The sequence below is a fragment of the Heterodontus francisci genome, chromosome 34, assembly GCF_036365525.1.
Source record: "Heterodontus francisci isolate sHetFra1 chromosome 34, sHetFra1.hap1, whole genome shotgun sequence".
In the NCBI taxonomy this organism is placed as follows: domain Eukaryota; kingdom Metazoa; phylum Chordata; class Chondrichthyes; order Heterodontiformes; family Heterodontidae; genus Heterodontus; species Heterodontus francisci.
The window spans coordinates 23388953-23410139 of NC_090404.1; the positions used below are offsets into that span (position 1 = coordinate 23388953).

The window sequence follows — 21187 nt, forward strand, 5'->3', positions numbered from 1 at the left end:
CCCTCCAGATCTGCAGAACGACAGGTGAGATGGATCAGAGGGTGCCAGAGTCTGGTTTCAAACAGGAGGTCTCCGATTTCACCATCTGCAGCTTGTAAATCATGTCAGATAGCAGGACGACCGTCAACTGGGATTTGTGAAGGCAGGAAGATACCATCATCCTCATTGTTCCTAGAGATAGCAGATACCACGAGCTCTGTTGCTACTGGTCCCATGATGCTGAGAAGCCTCTCCTCCATAGGACTCAGAAAATGCAATTGACCTTTACCCAACTGGTTCTGCTTTGCTACATTATATTGTGTCCACAAGAGTTGATGATCCATCTCGGCCTCCTCCTGAGGTCCCCAGCATCACAGATGCCAGACTTCAGCCGATTCTCTTCACTCCACGTGAGATCAAGAAATGACTGAAGGCACTGGATACTGCAAAGGCTATGGGCCCTGAAGGTATTCCGGCAATAGTGCTGAATCGCTGTGCTCCAGAACGTGCTGGACACCTAACTAAGCTGCTCCAGTACAGCTACAACACTGGCATATGCCAGGCAATGTTGAAAATTGCCAGGTATGTCCTGTGCACAAAAAGCAGGACACGTCCAACCCGGCCAATTACCGCCCCATCAGTCTACACTTAATAATCAGTAAAGTGATGGAAGGTGTTATCAACAGTGCCATCAAGCAGCACTTGCTTAGCAATAACCTGCTCAGTAATGCTCAGTTTGGGCTCTGCCAGGGCCACTCAGCTCCTGACCTCATTACAGCCTTGGTTCAAACATGCACAAAAGAGCTGAACTCAAGAGGTGACGTAAGAGTGACTGCCCTTGACACCAAGGCTGCATTTGAACGAGTATGGCATCAAGGAACCCCAGCAAAACTGAAGTCAATAGAAATCAGTGGTAAAAGTCTCCGCACAAAGGAATCTGGTTGTGGTTGTTGGAGGTCAATCATCTGAGCTCCAGGACATCACTGCAGAACTTCCTCAGGGTAGTGTCCTAGGCCCAACCATCTTCAGCTGTTTCATCAATGACCTTCCATCAATCATAAAGTCAGAAGTGGGGATGTTCGCTGATGATTGTACCCTATTCATCACCATTCACGACTCCTCAGGTACTGAAGCAGTCTGTGTAGAAATGCAAGAACACTTGGATAATATCCAGGCTTTGGCTGATAAGGGGCAAGTAACATTCACGCAACATAAGTGCCAGGCAATGACCATTTCCAACAAGAGAGAATCTAACCATCTCCCCTTGACATTCAATGGCATTACCATCGCTGAATCGCCCACAATCAACATCCTGGGGGTTACCATTGACCAGAAAGTGAACTGGAGTAGCTATATAAATGCCAGGGGTACAAAAGCAGGTCAGAGGCAAGGAATCCTGAGGCGAGTAACTCACCTCCTGATTCCCCAAATCCTCTCCACCATATATACCTAGCACAATTCAGTAATGTAATGGAATACTCTCCACTTGCCTGGATGGGTGCAGCTCTAACAACACTCAAGAAGCTCGCCACCATCCAGGACAAAGCAGCCCGCTTGATTGGCACCCCATCCACAGACATTCACTCCCTGCATCACCGACGCACAGTGGCAGAAGTGTGAACCATCTGCAAGATACACTGCAGCAACGCACCACGGCTCCTTCGACAGCACCTTCCAAACACCTGACCTCTACCACCTGGAAGGACGAGGCCAGCATGGGGACACCACCATCTGCAAGTTCCCTTCCAAGCCACCACCATCCTGACTTGGAACTATATCGCTGCTCCTTCACTGTCGCTGGGTCAAAATTCTGGAACTCTCTTCCTAACAGCACTATGGGTGTACCTACCCCACATAGACTGCAACGGTTCAAGAAGTCAGGTTACCACCATCTTCTCAAAGGCAATTAGGGATGGGCAAAAAATGCTGGCCTAGCCAGAGACGCCCACATCGCATGAATGAGCCAAAAAGAGAGAGAGAGCAAAATGTCAGTAATTCTGCAGCACTATGTTTGGTGAAGTTCCTGCCACCGCCTAATACACCGGGGGTGGGGGAGGGGAGGCGTTGGAGGCAGAGAGACGTGGGTGCGAATCTGGTAGCATTAGGAGGTCGGTCTGAGACTGTGGCTGAGTATCTGGATGCTAGGTGTGAGTCCTGAGTGCCAGATAATGCTGATGGGAATGAGATGCATTAAGCAATGTGAGAGGTTGGTGGTGTGTAGGTAGGAGCTGAAATGTGAACATGTCTTCATTTTGCTGGTCCACCCACGTGAGATCATTGGACTCCTTATGGGACTGCTGCCATGTCCTTGGGCCCAGACACTGGGCTTTAACCTCCATGGCCGCCTGCTCCCAATCCTTGCTCAGGTTGTTTTGTGAGATCTCCTGTCCCACCGTGGCATCATGGCAACTCATCCTTTGCCCAGCTCCACCACTCATGCCTCCTGCATCGTTTCTGTCACCCTGTAACCCTCTCTTTACCCTGGTATTCTATCTTCTGTCATATCGGCAGCACCCACCACATTCCCTCATCGACATGAATTAATTGCTTCCTGTTATTTCATCAAAACAACATAATTGGATTAATCTGCCTTAATTAATGCAAACTCTTCAAGTGCCTGTTGATTTTTTTTCCTGATTATTTTCTTCTGAAACCATTACCCACCATGTTCCAGAAGGCTGAAGGATTGAAAATGTTGCACTGCTGTTCAACAATAGGGGGGTGGGGGGAGGGGGGGGGGGGGGAGGGTAGTGGTAGAAACACGATAACAGAGGCCAGTCAGCCTAACATCGGTGGTTGGAACATTTCTGTTGAGAAAAATATGTAACACTATTAATTGTAATTTGGAAGAACATGGATTGATAAGTGACAGCCAACAAGGTTTTGTAAAAGGCTAATAGGGTCAGGCAAAGATGATTTAACAAATGGATTAAAAAATGGAGAGGGTGCTGGGGGTGGTTGTAAGGTTTTTCTCATATAGGAAGCACGTGTGCAGTGATGTCCCTCAAAGTCATTGAGGATGCAGCTTCCGACTGCCAACCAAGTAGAGGCCTGGGAATGGAACTGAGGACAGCCAGATGGTGGATTTCGTTTCCTGATATACCAGGATGGTGCTTTACTATAAAACCCCTCTCTCCAGCAGAATGCTCTGTCACTCATAAAGTCATGAGATTCTGACCCTGGATTAAAAGGTAACACTGCACATTTTATCCGAATTCTATAAGAATGCTGCTGTTGTTTTCAGTATAAAATGTAAGTTCTGTTTCCCTCTTCATTACAGTGAACATGATTGTGATCCTGCCTGACGGAAGATGCAGTCTTTCCGAATGTGTCCTCGGCTACCTGGTGTCCATGGCAGTGGCGAATCTATCGCTTCCAGCACCTTCTGTTTTTTATTCACTTGTTTCTACCCTGCCTCAGCTCATCTTCTGTTGAAACCCTCACCAATGCCTCTGTTACCTCTAGACTTGTCTATTCCAATGCACTCCTGTTGATCTCCCATTTCTCCCTCCATAAACTTGAGAACACCCAAATCTCTGCTGCCTGTGTTTTAACTCGCACCAAGTCCCGTTCACCTATCACCCCTCTGTAAAATGTGACCCCGTTATCTGGTATCTATCGCAGTGGCTGATCTATTGGTTGTTGCCACCGATCTGATATTCAGGCAGATTCCTGTTTGTTATCTGGCTCAGTGTTAGTTTATTCGTGATATTATAGTGTGTAGTATCCACGCCATCCGGCTCTATGCAGCCACCCTACTCTTCTCTCTGCTTCACAGTCACTTTCCCCTTTGATAGATTTATGACCATTTGTCGTCTGAAGCTGAAAAAAATGCACCGAAAAAGCGGCAGCTGTTGTGCCAGGACCAGTGAGCGTGCTGTTCTGTTTCAGTAATACTTTTTGATACTTTATGTATGGAGTTTTGTATCAGTTTTCCAAGCATCCCTGGATTTTCTTTTTGAGTTATTGGATTTTGTTGACTCACACATGTAGGCAATAATTGAATCTCCTCAATATATTTTAACTCCACTTGTACTATTTGTTTTGATGTTAAGCTGATCTGCCATTGAACAAAATCATGGCTGATTTTCTAAACTGCATCTTCCCACACAATATCTCCATATCCCATAATTCCCTTAGTACCCGAAATTATATTGACCCTTGTCTTGAATATACTCACCAGCTGAGCATCTGCAACTCTCTGTGGTAAAGAATTCCAACGATTCACTACCCTTTGAGGGAAGAAAATACTCGTCATCTCTATCCTAAATGGCTGACCCCTTATTCCACGGTAATGACCCCGTGTTCTAGATTCCATAGCCAGGGGAAACGGATTCCTAGCATCTGCCCTCTGAATCCCCTTAATAATTTTATGTTTCAATCAGATCATCTCCGTTCTTCTAAACTCCAATGAACATATGTCTTGTCTACTCAATCTCTCATCATAAGGCAATCCACTCATTGCAGGAACCAGTATAGTGAACCTTTGTTGCATTTCATTTCGGGAAAGTATTTCCTTCTTTAGGTAAGGATTCTAAAACTGCATAGTGGTGTGATTTACCGAATTCCCTATGCAATTGTTCTAAGATGCATTTATTTGTATACTCCAATTTCCTTTGCGAAAAGGCTAACATACCATTTCCTTTCCTAATCGCTTGCTGTACCTGCATGTTAACGTTCTATGATGCATGTGCACAGACACACAATTTCCTCTGAATGCACATATTACCCAAATACTCAACATTCATTTATTTTTTCCCATCGAAGTAGATAATGCCATGCTTCGCCGCACTGTATTTCATCTGCCATGTCGTTGCCCACACACTCAACCTGGTTATATCCCTCGGCAGCACCTTTGTGTCTTTCTTATCGCTTACTTGCCCACCTAAATCTCTATCAGTAACAGATTTAGACACATTCCACCATCAGCAGCAACAACAAATTATATTTATATAGTGTTCTTAAAGTAATAAAATGTCTCAAGGCGCTTCACAGGAGCATTATAAAATAAAATATGACACTGAGCCACAAAAGGAGATAACATGTCAGATGACAAAATGTTTGGCCAAAAATGGAGGTTTTAAGGAGTGCCTTAGAGGAGGAAATCGCTGTAGAAAGCTGAAGAGGTGTAGGGAGGGTATTTCCGAGCTTGAGGCCTAGTCAACTGAAGATGCAGCCACCAATGTTGGAGCGACTTACATCAGGGGTGTTCCTGATGTCGAAATTAGAGGATCGTGGTTTTTTCAGAGGCATTGAGCTGGGGTTGGGTGGATCAAAGAGATAGGGAGGGACATGGCCTTGATGGGATTTGAAAATAGGGATGACGAACTTAAAACCAAGATGTTGCTTGACTGGGAGCCAATGTAGGTCAGCGAGCACTGAGGCGAAAGTTGAATGGAACTTGATGCGTATTAAGATACAGGCAGTAGAGTTTTGGATGCCCTCAAGTTTAAAGAGGGTAGAACGTGGGAGACCAGCCAGGATCACTTTGGAATAGTAAAGTCAAGAGGTAACCAAGGCATAAACAAGGGTTTCAGCAACTGCAGGTGATTTGTTACTTAGGTGGAAATAGGCGTGTTTTGAAAAAAAGCTGTTTCTTAAGAATAAATAAATAAGCATGTCTTTGTGGGTTATGTTCCTGATGGGTGAGGCCTTCTAATGTGAAAAATTATCAAATGCCACACGATGTCTCCATGCGGATTTGATGAAACAGTCCTTCAGTTGATAGGCATTCAAAACACTTCGGCTGCAGCAGGCTTCAAACAGTTCTTTCAACGATGAGCACAGTAATAGTACAACTTGAATTTTAAAACCGACTGGCACTTAGTCGAAACTTTACATCAGCAATACAAACTGTCTCTTCAAAGGGTTACTTCCTCCTTAGGCAATTAACTCGGCCTGTAGCTTCCTGTAGAACTTTTGCCAAGAAAAATAGACCTCCCTTCTCTTCAGTCACCTGCTTTGCTGGTGAGTCTCTCAAAACTGTTTCAGACTTGTTTTTACACAGTTAAGTGGATACAATATACCATGTGACCTCTCTCTCTCTCTCTCTCTCTCCTTCTGTGGCCTAGGTAACAAGTGCTGCTGGCACACTGTGCCTCAGAAATCCAAAAGCTTCTCTCTCTGTCTTAAAGGTGCCCTATTTTTAACAAAGTCTTAAAGGTACATTGTTTTAATCTGAGGAGAACATAAATATGGTTCCGTGACACGTTCAGTAGGTCAGCTCCCACAAACAGCTCAGGCCTGGACCAACAGCAGCTGGATTCAGGAGCAGGGATCCTGAGCTGTTGTTGAAGCCCGATCCACAGCAATGTGTTTAGAGATACAGCACTGAAACAGGACCTTCGGCCCACCGAGTCTGTGCCGACCATCAACCACCCATTTATACTAATCCTACACTAATCCCATATTCCTACCACATCTCCACCTGTGGTTAACTCTTAACTACCCTCTGAAATGGCCTATCAAACCTCTCACTTGCCAATAACAATTAGGGATGGAGAGCAAATTTTGGCTTTGTCAGTGATGCTCACATCCATGAAAGAATACAAAAAGCTGGAATCCATTCGGAAACTGCATTGCATGTATTTTCTGGCTCACCTCTGCTCAAATTAGCAAATAACTGATTGCCATCCAGGATCATTTAGGTTCTGAGACTTTCCCTATTGTGTTCGTTCATGGGATGTGAGCTTCTCTGGCCCATCAATAGTTGCTGTTGAGAAGGTGTTGGTGAGCCACCTTCTTGAACCGCTGCAGCCCATGTGGTGTAGGTACACCCACAGTGCTGTTAGGGAGTGAGTTCAGGCTTGTGACCCAGTGACAGTGGAAGAGCAGTTCCAAGTCAGGTTGATGCATTCCGTGGAGGGGAACTTGTAGGTGGTGTCATTCCCATGCGTCTGTTGCCCTTGCCCTTCAAGGTGGTGGAGGCCACGGGTTTGGAAGGCACTGTCGAAGGAGCCTTGGCCTTATGGTTGACAATGAAGGAGAAAGATGAAGACTGCAGGAAGATATCAATGGACAGACGGGCAGAGCAGTTGTAAATGGAATTGAATCCGGAGAGGTTTGAAGTAATGCATTTGGGAAAGAGTGACATGGAAGGAATATACAAAAATTGGCAGCGCAACAGATTCACCCTCGGACTGAGGTATTCTATGAGGGAAGCAGAAACTACCAACAGAGCTCCGAGAGGTGAATCACCATGAGCAGACAATACTGTACTGGGAATTGTGAGTAATTGTACTATGGGGCTACTAGTTTGGTAACAAAGGGATGCACCCAATTGACTTGGATCAGGCCAGTGCAAGTTGATTCGAAGACAGACTTTAACAAGACTTCAAAAGGTCAGTGCAGGTAATTCAAAGGTAGGCTGCCCTGTCAGAGGTCCCGTCCTTCAGATGATACCTTTAACCAAGACCCCATTTATCCTCCCAGATGGATGCAAATGATCCTATAAAGGTATTTTCTGTCAGGAGATGAAGGGGGTGGGGGTGGAGTACGAGGAAGAACTCGTTTTATGCACTGAATGGCAATGATGCTGTACCTGCTTCCTACGAGGGTGGTGGAAGCAGAGACAATCAATAATTTCAAAGGGAATTGGATGGGCACTTGAGGGAAATAAACCTGCAAGGTTATGGGGATAGTGTGGGGAATGGAACTGTCTGAATTGCTCCACTGAGGGCTGGTATTGACACGATTAACCAAATAGCCTACTTCTGTTCTGTAATAATTATTTGACTCTGTGATTCGATGACTATGAGATATAGAGATATGCTTTTTTCTGGTTGTGGAGTACAGGACAAGGGAGCTTAATGTACCATTCAAACTAAGCCATTCGGGAGTGATTTCAGAAAACATTCCTTCACACAAAAGTCAGTGGAATTCTGAAATTGTCTCCCCACATAGCTGTTGGGTCTGAAAATTTTGATCATTGAGATTGATTAACCTTTAGTTATACAAGGGTATGAAGGATTACGAAAGCAAGGTGTGTAAATGGAGTTAATATGCAGATCATCCATAATTTAATTGATTGTAGAACACTCTCGAGGGCCTAAATGGCCTCCTTTCATTCCTGTGCTCCTTCATGATAGTACCTCCAGGGGAAGGTGAGGCAAGGACTTCATGAATGTACTACTGAACTGAACAGAGAGGAAAATGCTTTTCTGTTCTGTCTTTTGCAAAACATTCAAACATCAGTGTGACTGGAAAAACACCAAGACAGACACATACCATGCTGAGAGTGTTCCAGTACACAGACAGTGGAAAGAGATTCAACCTGTTGCACAGGCTGAATAAGCACCACACTATTCATAAAAGCAAAACACTGCAGATGCTGGAAATCTGAAATAAAACCATACTATTCATGATGGCGAGAAACCATACATGTCTTCTGTGTGTGGACGAGGATCCAACTAGCCATCCAACCTGGAAAGACATAAGGACACACACACCACGGAGAAACCATGGAAATGTGGGGAATGTGGGAAGGGATTTAATTACCCACCTGATCTGGACTCTCATCGGCACAGTCACAGTGGAGAGAGGCCATTCACCTCTCCGTGTGTGGGAAAATATTCAAACAGTCCTCCCATCTTCTCACACCCCAGAATATTAACAAGGGAGTGAGGGAATTTAACTGTTCCATGGGTGGGAAGGGATTCAGTCTTTTATACCAATAGCAGGGTTTACCTGTGACTGCATAAGTTGGATTGTGCTATTATTAATGATATCAATCGTATCCAGGACTCTATAATATTCTGGATAATTGTCAAATAAAGTAAATGGCAATGGGTTAGGTTCAACCTTTAAAAGGCTGAACCCATGATAGATGCAAGCTTAGCATAACTTTCTTGCTTTCGTGATTTATGCCTCTATTTTTCAAGCCCAGGTCCTGGTATTTTTTTTTTTTAGCAATCTTATCAACTACCTCCGTCAAAAATTTATGTGCATGCACCCTCAGATCTCTCCTTTCAAAAATCCCCTTTAAAATTGTACCATCTAGATGATCTTGTCTCTGCTAATCCTTCTTACCAAAATTCACACTTCTCTGCGTTACATTCCATCTGCCACGTGTTTTCTCTTTTCGACTGTCTATTTAAATTCTCCTGAAATCTGCTACTGTCCTCTTCACAGTATATTACATTTCCAAGTTTTGTGCATCTGCAAAATTGTACACTCTGCTCCCAAGTAACAAAATTATAAATATACATCAAAAAGGCTAGTGGTCTTAATAAGGGAGTGTAGATGGATTCAATGCCAAAAGGCATAAACATAGAAACATTGAAAGTAGGAGCAGGAGTAGGCCATTCGGCCCTTCGGGCCTGCTCCGCCATTCAAAAATGATCATGGCTGATCATCTAATTCAGTACCTTGTTCCCGCTTTTTCCCCATATCCCTTGGTCCGTTTGGCATTAAGAAATATATCTATCTCCTTCTTGAATATATTTAATGACTTGGCCTCCACTGCCTTCTGCAGTAAAGAATTCCACAGGTTCACCACCCTCTGAGTGAAGAATTTTCTCCTCATCTCGGTTCTAAATGGCATACCCTGTAACCTGAGACTGTGACCCCTGTTTCTAGACTCCCTAGCCATCGGGAAAATCCTCCCTGCATCTAGCCTGTCTAGTCCTGTTCGAATTTTATAGGTTTCTAAGAGATCCCCTCTCATTCTTGTAACCACTGGTGAATATAGGCCTAGTCGACCCTAATCTCTCCCCATACGTCAATCCTGCCATCCCAGGAATCAGCGTAGTAAATCTTCTTTGCACTCACGCCATGGCAAGAACATCCTTCGTCAGATAAGGAGACCAAAACTGCACACAGTATTCCAGATGTCGTCTCACCAAAGCCCTGTATAACTGCAGAAAGACATCCGTGCTCCTGTACTCAAATCCTCTTGCAATGAAGGCCAACATATCATTCACCTTCTTAATTGCTTGCTGCATCTGAATGCTTGCTTTCAGTGACTGGTGTACAAGGACACCCAGGTCTCGTTGCACCTCCCCCTTTCCCAATCTATCACCATTCAGGTAATAATCTGCCTTTATATTTTTACAGCTAAAGTGGATAACCTCACATTTAACCACGTTATAACCATCTGTCATGCATTTGCCCACTCACTCAACTTATCCAAACCACATTGGAGTGTAAAAAGGGCACAAAGATGGTAATGACAAATTTGGATTTGAATACGACAAGAGGATAGAAGGTCAATTTTATTTTTAGTTTTATTAAGAGACATAGTAAAAAGAAGCATGCAGTGCGACAACTGAAGATAAGCAGGCTGCAAAAAAAAAAAGTGTTGTTTTGCCTCAGCTTTTATCAAGGAGGGAAAAGGTATTAGATTTGATCTGGCTTGTGTTTCAGAAGGACGTTGTAACAGTACTCACATCACCACCAGCATGGTTGACAAAGAGCTGTGCAAACTGAAGATGAATCATTCTCAGAGGCCCGATGTAATGTATCTGAGGATCCATAGGGAAATAAGGGGAAAATAGAAGGACATTAGGCATAAATCCAGAAGAAAATATTGAATATTGGAGAGCTGTCTGTGGATTAGAGAAAGGCAGATGCTACACATATATTTTTTTTTAAGTTTGGAAAAGTGACCAAGGAAACTACAGACCAGTGAGTTAGACATCCATTGTGGGATAAGTTGGGGAAAGACTTATTAAAAGGTTACATCATGCACAATCTGGACAGAAATATAATCTTAAAATATAATCAATATATGGTCATGAAGGGGAAGCTTTTGCCAACGTAGTTCACTAGTTTTGTTTGAGCATGAGACAGAGGCGCTTGATAGGGAAAAGTCAGTGGTCATAGAATGCTTGGATGTCTGTAGGCCTTTTACACACTTCCTTTGGAAGTATGGGACTGAAAAGAAATATAACGGGAATCAATGGAAATGTTTTAAAAGGGATTTGTAATTGTTTGATCCATAGAACCCAAAGGGTGGTGATACAGGGATTGTCATCGTCCTAGGAAAATGTTGCCAGTGGCTTCCAGGGAGATGTATTTTGGACTGCTTTTGATTCATATCTTTATAAATGATCTGGAACTATGATTCACAAGAACACTACTACATTGCAGGTTAAACAAAACTGATGCAAGTGGTAGACTGCAAAGCTGAAGACGATAAGCGACAGGAGGATTAACTTACTTGGACATTGGGCAGACAGACGATAGATGTCATTCAATGTCGAGAAATGCAAAGTACGTCACATGGAAATAAAAATTCAATAAGGGACTGTTACTTGAATGTAAATAAATTAATTTGACTGGAAAAATCAAAGAGATCTGTGGTTTCTGAGTTACAATAAATTGATGCAATTGCAAGAAAGTGTACAGCAGATAGGACATTGGGATGTATTAACAGGTCAATATAGATCTAAGATAGTGAGATAGTCCTGCCACTTTATAAATCATTGGTGTATAGGTCTGGCCATTAGAGAAAATTGCAGATATTGAACCAACACAGAAGCGAGTAACCAGAATGATTGATGGGATGATTTGATTGTATTGTGAATGTTCAAACTAGCACCAAGATATAGCTTGGCTAGCAGTGAGATGGGCCGCCCATTACATCCTCCTGCACGCCCGAAGTCTCACCACCTCCAGACCCTGTCCTTGAGGTGACTGTGGTGGGAAAGAGACTGTCGTCCACCTACTTCTGGAATGTGCAAATCAGATCTGGAAAGATATGCAGTGGTCTTTGTCGAGGTTCACCCTGAGCAGCAGCTCTGTAACTCAAGACTCTGTGCTCTTTCTGAAATGTCCAATTTGAATTGTTTCGTAATGTTGTGTCATTTTGTAATTGTTTACACATTTTATAAATAAAATATCTTTTTGGAAAAAAAAGAGTGGAATTTGATTAACGATTATTTAAATTAAGTATGTTCTTATTGGAAAAGTGGAGAAGCGTTATACTTACATTTTTTAAGATTCTAAAGGGACTAGATAGCGTTGAACTCGAAAGGTTACCTCAACTTGTCCAGAACAGTGCAATCAGAGATCATAGGCTGCACTTAAAGGAGGTAAATTTAAAACCAATCTGCTAAAATAATATTTCGCTGAGTGCTGACTCTATGGAGAAGACTCGCTAGCTATATGGTGAAAGCAGTTAATATTGATTCTGACAATGCAAATTAGATGGATTTCATTCACAGATTATCATTTTTGGGAAGCAGTATCTTAGTAATTTGAGACATGACATGTGGGAAGTGTAGCATTGCTTGGGCGGAACAGGTGACATTGGTCCCATGGATCCTAAAGTTATCTACCAGTGGGGTATTCCTCACCTCATGTCTTGGTCTATTGCATCTAATTGATAGAGATCAATTGTTGTGATTAGTCAACAACTTCATTACCATGGGGCTGCCAGGATGGTCGAAGGCAAATTGACTGGAGTGCATAGCCGATAGTAAAAAGAATATCCACTTTTAATTTTATAAGTTTCTTTTTTGTATTTTCTTCATTTTTGTGCCCTTTAAAAAGGGAACGAATTTGTTTGGTTAATTTTCTTTTGTTCGATGGCACTGTAGGTGTTGCCCTATTTGGCCTATGGAAAGAATGTAAGGTGAGCTAGATGGTGTTTTATGTTTTTCCTTCAGCAACTTCTTGTTGCTATGTTTATGGACACAGGAGTGTGGTTATGACGTAATGCTTAACAGTGGAGAACAATGTGTGGGGATAGTATGTGTTTGCATTTCATAGCCAATCCAACCTTAAGATCTAAACCATTCCCAGCAGGGATATTGCGATTCCTTCACTAAACAGTTAAAATTTGGTATCCAATAACAGATCAGAGGTCGTACTCTCTGTCAACATATGAATGTGGAGATACACCAAGGAACTCGGGACTGGTGGGAATGTGCCAGTGTAGTGCGTAATCCATGGTGGATTTTATTGTTTTCATGGCTTGACTAATTTAACAATTAGAGTCAGTGGATATTTCACCCCATTCTTTAACTCTTCTCTGAATTTACTCTGGGTCCCTGCATAAATAAATGGGTTGATGCAGCAGCTCAAAAGCTGAAGCATATATCCACTTTCCTCCAGAATAAATATTGATTCACTGAAATCAGAACCAGTAAAATAAGTGAGATTCGCAATTCGGACATAGAGGATCGTTATAAAATATAACAAATATAACAAGATGAAACTGCCCGAGATGGCAAAGAGTAAAACGATGGATCTTCTCCTCTTCTCCATCTCTGGGTCACTCTGAGTCTCTCCATTGCTGTGGGCTCGGAGTCTCCTGCGGACTCTGTTGGCTGCTATAATGTGTCTGACGGTCAGAGCATTGAGCAGTAAAATTAAAATGCATGGGAGAGAAGGAGTTGAAATGCAATGAATCCAATCAAATGCGGCCCATGCAGGTGATTTATAAAATATTAATTTTAAGCCGCAGAACCAAGGTACATTGTTAATCATGGACAAAGGTTCAAGTGCAAAATACCAGAAGGTATTTTTTACACCGCTGAGTATAGATACTATTCCTACAACCCGCACCACAGTTTTCTCGGTACAATATTTTATTTTCAGCTTCTGGCAACAAATGGCCATAAATCGATCAAAGGTGAAAGCGACCATAAACCAGACAGAACTGTCTAAGGCCGTATAGATTAGGACAATACGGAGGCTGCATATCGGTGTGATGGACAGGCGACTGAATGGAAAATAAATACCAGCAATCCGGTTTAATATCACAGCAGTGATAATCAGCAGGAGATCCGTCACTGCCATGGACATCAGGTAGTAAGTGATACATCTGGAGAGACCGCATCTTCCTCGGGACAGGATCACAATCACTGCCAGGTTAGCTGTAACAGAGAGAGACTGATGAGAGAAATAGGGAGAATGTTTATGTTAAAGTGAGCGAGAAGAGGAAGGTTACAGGTCCAATTCCCAGCAAAATCAATTTTACAGGATTTTTTGTGAAACTTACAGCTTTGACATGCCATCCTGAGTTGGAAATTATCGTTTACCCTACGGTCTCTTGTTTCTGTGTTTAAAATGATTATCTGGATTAGAAATAAAATCGATCGAATGACATCTGGATGTGAAATAATACAATGAAACACAATGAAGAACAGGAAGACTGGAAATCTATTGAAAGCAACGTTGGAATATAATTAGAGAAGAAAATAACATGAGTAACATATAGGAAAGAAAAGGTATTCTGCTGAGGACCCGAGCATCCCTCATCCGATTAATTGCAATAAAACTGTTCACTGTTGGAAAATTAGAAAGTCAATTTACTCAAAAAGATCGTCAAACAGTGAGGAGCGAACAATCAACTTTTTCTGACTTTGCGGAAGGGATGTTGATGAGGATGCAGTCATCACTCCGATTTCTTCACCTGATAGTCACTTGGGATCTTCAGTATCGATCCGAACAACCAGAACTGGCAAATGATGAGGTTCCATTCGGGAAAGGTCCCTCCTGTAATGCAACACTTCCTCAGTACTGTGCTTTGATGCCGAGATAAATTATCACCTTAATCCTACAGTGGATTTTGAAATCAAAACTTAGTGGCTAAGATGTGACTATGTATGTGGCCTCACTCAATGTGGAGAAAACGGTGAAGACAGGAACAGTCTGGAACATTGCCAGGTGGCAGGAGCAGAAGGAAAACCCCGGACTCAGCAGCAGTCATTGAGAACTGTCAGTAGCAGCTAATGTAGAAGAGGAGAGCCAGGCTGAACCAGTGAGATTTAGAGACTGAGAGCAGAAACACTGTACTCTGAGTTTTTGGGGCCAACACTGATCATTGACAAAATGACTGCTGTTCCATTGCTCACATTTCTGTCCTTTCAATAAATTCGTTCATAAAGTCAGTCAGCAATTATTCAATGATTCAATACTCAAAATCAATGAAATATTTGTGGGAATTATTCTGTCACTGTTAAAGTCAATGACACAACAGAACTACATTTACACCAAGGTAACGGCATGATAATTCACCCGCAGTAGCAGTGTCGATAACACAATAGACCTGAATTTGCTCTGTGGTAACAGTATGATAATTCACCCACAGTAACAGCATCAATAATACAATCGACCTACATTTACACATTGATAATAAGGTAATAATGTGATCGTCCCTCTAGCATAAGTTTAGAAGTGGGGATGTTTGCTGATGATTGCACAATGTTCTGCTCCATTCACAACTGCTCAGATACTGGAGCAGTCTGTGTCCAGATACAGCAAAACCTGGACAACATCACGGTTTGGCTGCTAAGTGGAAAGTAACATTAAAGCCATACATGTGCCAGGCAATGACCATCTCAAAAAAGAGATCTCCCCTTGATGTTCAATGGCATTGCCATAGATGAATCCCCCACTATCAACATCTTGGAGTTTACCATTGACAAGAAACTGAACAGGAGTAACCATATAAATACCGTGGCTACAAGAACAGGTCAGAGGCTAGGAATTCTGCAATGATTAACTCACCTCCCAACTCCCCAAAGCCTGTCTACCATTTACAAGACACAAGTCAGGAGTGTAACAGAATACTCTCCACTTGCCTGGCTGAGGTATAGCTCCAACAGCACTCAAGGAGCTCGACACCATCCAGGATAAAGCAGCCCGCTTTATTGGCACCCCATCCACCACCTTCAACATTCACTCCCATCGCACAGTGGCAGCAGTGTGTACCAACTACAAGGTCCACTGCAGCAACTCACCAAGGTTCTTTCGATAGCACCTTCCAAATCTACGACCTCTACCACCTAGAAGGACAAGGGCAGCAGATACATGGGAGCACCACCACCTACAAGTTACCCATCAAGACACACACCATCCTGACTTGAACTTTATCGCCATTCCTTCTTTGTCACTGGGTGAAAATCCTGGAACTCCCTTCCTCATTGCACTGTTGGTGCACCCCACCCCAAGGACTGCAGCGCTTCAAAAAGGCATCTCATCACCACCTTCTCAAGGGTAATTAGGAATAGGCAAAAAATGCTGGCCTAGCCAGTGATGCCCACCTCCCATTCACGAATAAATAAAATCACCCACAGTAACAGTGTCAACAGCATAATGCAACTACATTTACATGGTGAGATGGTAGCAGTAAATGGGAAAAATTATAAAATTAAAGGGATGAAATAGTACTGGTCAAGGAAATGTAGTATACCATTAAAGGAGAGAAATTATACTGGTAATGTGAAGAAACTATTCCGGTAAAGGGGGTACATGACACTGTTAAAGGAGAAAAATTGCGCCATTAATGATAAGAAATTATGTAAATAAAGGGAAGAATTTATGTCATTAAAATTGAGGATTATTACTTATGACATGGAAAAAAATGATTCTGTAAAAAGGAAGAATTTACACCAGTTAAGAAGGAGAAATTGTCCTGTTTAAGGGAGAAAGAACATCAGTAACATAGAGAAGCAATACTGGTCAATGGAAGCAGTAACACAGTAAACAACCATTCCCATAATTAATAACTAACTGCAATACTTTACCTGGAACCCCGACAGCTGCAAGCCCAGGATAGTAAATGGCGAACACCAGACCTTTTGGTGATCCATGCATTTCTATTACAATCTCTGAGCGTGTTCTTCACTACACTGAAAGATTGTCACATTTATACTTGATGTCAGGCTCCAGGGAGATAATTTGATAGTTTTATCTTTTACAGTCATTACACTAAATGAAACAAACACAAGAGTGAAGCTGATGTCAGTCTCTATGTTTTGATGGAATGAATTGTTTATCAAGGGCACTGACATGGCTCTAATGTGAATCCAGCATCCAGTGCACTCCTCTGTGGGATTTCAACTAGGTGAAGTAACCCCCTCACTCTTGGCTTGTCTGTTTGGGAACTTTTTCCCCTGTTTAAATCTTTAAAGAAGGTTTCAGCCAACCATTTCTCTGGTGTTTTTCTTCATACTTTTCTGGTTTTTATCGTAGCTCCTTTATTTTTTCTGGCTCCAGCTTGGCCTCTTTAAAATAATCTGGCTCTATCTTGGCATCTTTAAATTGTACAAACAAAAGAAAACTGTCTGGTGATACTTCTTTCTGTGTGTCTCTCTCACTCTCTCTCGAGGCCTATTTTTTAAAAGGTAAAAGTTTGTTGCATCTCGCCTCTGCTGAGAGGCAGGGATTTCCTTCACTGGGGTGACCCACACTGGCCTAGGATGTGGCTATTTCACACCTTCTTTGTTTTAGAAGAATCCATTCAATTTGGAATGTTTCATGATGAGTCTAGGATGGGTACAATTGACACTTCGTAACTCTGAAAACATTACTTTGTCCCTTCAAACAGTTTGAGTGTACAAAGGCCAGGTCTTTGACCTTTAGCGGCCATTTTGGAGCATATTGTTCACTGTTTAAACGAAAGCTCCATTTTTAGTCCTGTTTCTTATCATCGCAGTTCTCGTAAGCATGACACTGGTCTACTCCTCAATCACATTGTAGAAGGCAGTTAAGAGTCAACCAAAACTTGCTGCGGGTCTGGAGTCATGTGTAGGCCAGACCAGGTAAAGACAGCAGGTTTCGTTCACTAAAGAACAGTAGTGAACCAGATGGGCATTTACAACTATCGATGATAGTTTCATGGCACCATTACTTGCTTTCAATTTCAGATTTTTATGAAGTAACTTTTGTTTTATTCTGTCAGCTACCGTGGTAGGATACTGTTATCATCGACCTGTTACATATATTCCTGCAATACATCTGCTGAAAAACATTAGGCTGTCGTAGCTCTCCTTTGTTCACATTGAAAACCTTTGTTCAAATTGCAAAAAGCTATAGGGCAATAATAATTCGGGATTTCTCCAATATCAACTGGGATACAAACAATGCGAAGGGCACAGAGGGCACAAAATTCTTGAACTGCATTCAAGCAAACCTTTTTTAGCCAGCACGTAACAACCCTAACGCGAGGTCGTGCAATTCTAGATTTATTCTTCGGTAATGAAGCTGAGCAAGTGGATGAAGTAAACATTTTGGAGATAGTGGGCAGGTAGTTTTAGCATAATCATGGAAAAGGACAATGATAAAACAGGAGTAAAAGTTGTAAATTGGTGAAGTCAAATTTTATGAAACTGAGAGGCGACCTGGCAAAAGTGGACTGGATGCAGCTACTTGAAGGAAAATCAGTGGCAAACCAGTGGGAGGCATTCAAAAGCTAGATACTTCAGGCACAATGTAAACATGTCCCCACGAAGATAAACGGTGGTACTGCCAAATCTAGAGACCCTTGGTCATCTAGAAGCTTACAAGGTAAGTTAAAGCAGAAAAAGAAAGCTTATGACGACAACAAAAACCTTAATGCTTTAGAAAGTCCAGAGGAGTATAGACAGTGCAGGGCTGAAGTAAATAAGGAAATTAGAAAAGCCAAGAGGACATGAAAAATTATTGGCAGGTAAAATCAAGGAAAACCCGAAGATGTTTTATCAGTGTATTAAAAGCAAGAGGATAACTAACGAAAGCATAGGGCCTATCAAAGGTGTACAAGGGAACTAATGCATGGATGCAGAAGATGTGGGCAGTGTTATAAAAGTTTTTTTGTCTCTGTCTTCACAAAGGAGAGGGTTGATGCAGACATTTTGGTTGAAGAGAAGGAGTGTCAAATATAAGATGTGGTAAGCATAATGAAAGAGGAAGTACAAGAGCGTCTAACATCCTTGATAGTGGATAAATCTCCTTGACTGGATGGATTGCATCCCAGATGGTTAAAGGAAGCTAGGGAGGAAATAGTGGATGTGCTGAGAATCATCTTCAAATCCTCATTGGACACAGGCAAGGTACCAGACGATTGGAGGTCTGCAAACGTTGTACCATTGTTTAAAAAGGATACGAGGGATGGGCCAATTAATTATAGGCCGGTAAGTCTGACCTCGGTGGTGCGTAAATTATTGGAATCAATTCTGAGGGACAGGATAATCTCTCACTTACAAAGGCACGAATGAATCAGGGATAGTCAGCATGGATTTTTAAGCACTGGGGAAAGTGGGGGCTGTACCTTTGGGACGGTCTGCACCTGAACCATGGTGGGACCAGTCTTTTAGCAAACCGTATAATTGGTATAGTATAGAGAGTTTAAAAATACACAAGGGGGGAGAGGGATCAAGCTTGGGTAGATGTAATGAATCAAGGGGTCGAGTCAAGGCCGGAGAACAGAATAGTAATATGGGAAATAAAAGTCAGAGAATGGCAGGAAGGGACAGACTGAAAAAACTAAGAACACACCAACAGTCAAGACGAGATGTTATAAATGTAAAAGAAAGACAAAACTAAAGGCTGTGTATCTGAATACACGTAGCATTCATAACAAAGTAGACGAACTGATAACATACATTCAATTAAATAAATATGATCTGATAGTCATTACGGAGGCATGGCTGCAGGATTGGGTCCTCAATATATAACATTCAAGAAGAATAGGAAGCCTATTTTGAAGCCTCTTTGCATCTTTCTCATATTCCCATCTTGTATTGTGTCATTTGGTCCCAACATCCAAATCATTGATATAGTTGTGAATTGCTGTGTCCCAAGCACTGATCCTTGCAGTACCCCACTAGTCACAGCCAGTCGCCCTGAGAATAACCTACTTATTCCTATTCTCTGCTTTCTGTCCGTTAATCAATTCTCAATCCATGCCAGTATATTACCCCCAATCTCAGGTGTTCTCATTTCATTGACTAACACTTGTGTGGGACCTCATCGAAAGCTGTCTGAAAAATGCTAATACATCCATTGGTATTCCTTATCTATTCTTCCCTTGTTTTATCTGATGCTATATAATTTCAGGCATCAGAAGTGAATATTGAGGACTACCAGGGTCTATCTTTTAGTTTTGGTGACTGCAGCTTGACTGTAGCGGAGGTGCGAGAGCGAGCTAACAGCTGGGAAGTCAATTTCAGTGGAAGTTTAGAAGTTAATTCCCTTTTGTTTTCGGAGGACCAGGGGACTGCTGGATTTGTTGGGAATTTAGAATAGTGAGAATGGAAGTTAAGGCAGTTGTATGTTCCTCCTGCAGAATGTGGGAGGTAAGGGTCGCCAAGAATGTCCCTGCTGACTGCATCTGCGGGAAGTGCACCCAACTCCAGCTCCTCGAGAACCGCGTTAGGGAACTAGAGCTGGAGCTGGATGAACTTCGGATCATTCGGGAGGCAGAGGGGGTTATTGAGAGGAGTTATGGGGAGGTGGTCACACCTCAGGTAAAAGAAGTAGGTAGATGGGTTACCGTCAGGGGAAGGATAGGGAACCAGCAGGCAGTGCAGGGATCCCCTGTGGCTGTTTCCCTCAACAACAGGTATACTGTTTTGGATACTGTTGCGGGGGATGACTTACCAGGGGTAAGCAATGGGGTACAGGTATCTGGCACAGAGTCTGTCCCTGTTGCTCAGAAGGGAAAGGGGAAGAGGAGCAGAGCATTAGTCATTGGGGACTCCATAGTTAGGGGAACAGATAGGAGGTTCTGTGGGAACGAGAGAGACTCACGGTTGGTATGTTGCCTCCCAGGTGCCAGGGTTCGTGATGTCTCGGATCGTGTTTTTGGGATCCTTAAGGGGGAGGGGGAGCAGCCCCAAGTCGTGGTCCACATAGGCACCAACGACATAGGTAGGAAGAGAGATGGGGATTTAAGACAGAAATTCAGGGAGCTAGGGTGGAAGCTTAGAGCGAGAACAAACAGAGTTGTTATCTCTGGGTTGTTGCCCGTGCCACGTGATAGCGAAACGAGGAATAGGGAGAGAGAGGAGTTGAACACGTGGCTGCAGGGATGGTGCAGGAGGGAGGGTTTTGGTTTCCTGGATAACTGGGGCTCTTTCTGGGGTAGGTGGGACCTCTACAAACAGGATGGTCTTCACCTGAACCAGAGGGGTACCAATATCCTGGGGTGGAGATTTGCTAGTGCTCTTCGGGGGGGTTTAAACTAATTCAGCAGGGGGATGGGAACCTAAATTGTAGTTCCAGTGTACAGGATGTTGAGAGTAGTGAGGTCAGGGATAAGGTTACAAGGACGCAAGAGGGCACTGGCAAGCAAGAACCTGGTTTAAAGTGTGTCTACTTCAACGCCAGGAGCATCCGGAATAAGGTGGGTGAGCTTGCAGCATGGGTTGGTACCTGGGATCTCTATGTAGTGGCCATTTTGGAGACATGGGTAGAGCAGGGGCAGGGATGGATGTTGAAGGTTCCAGGATTTAGATGTTTCAGTAAGAACAGAGTAGATGGTAAAAGAGGTGGGGGG

General features: G+C 42.9%; 1 protein-coding gene across 1 annotated transcript; it reads right to left on the reverse strand.

Annotated features, from left to right (window-relative positions):
* Positions 1-12888: 12888 nt before the first annotated feature.
* Positions 12889-16524, reverse strand: LOC137348731 (probable G-protein coupled receptor 139). Its single transcript, XM_068013984.1, has 2 exons — positions 16455-16524; positions 12889-13799 (listed from the first exon to the last, which is right to left on the reverse strand). The coding sequence occupies exons 1-2, from the start codon at positions 16522-16524 to the stop codon at positions 12889-12891; spliced, it is 981 nt and encodes a 326-aa protein (XP_067870085.1).
* Positions 16525-21187: the final 4663 nt, after the last annotated feature.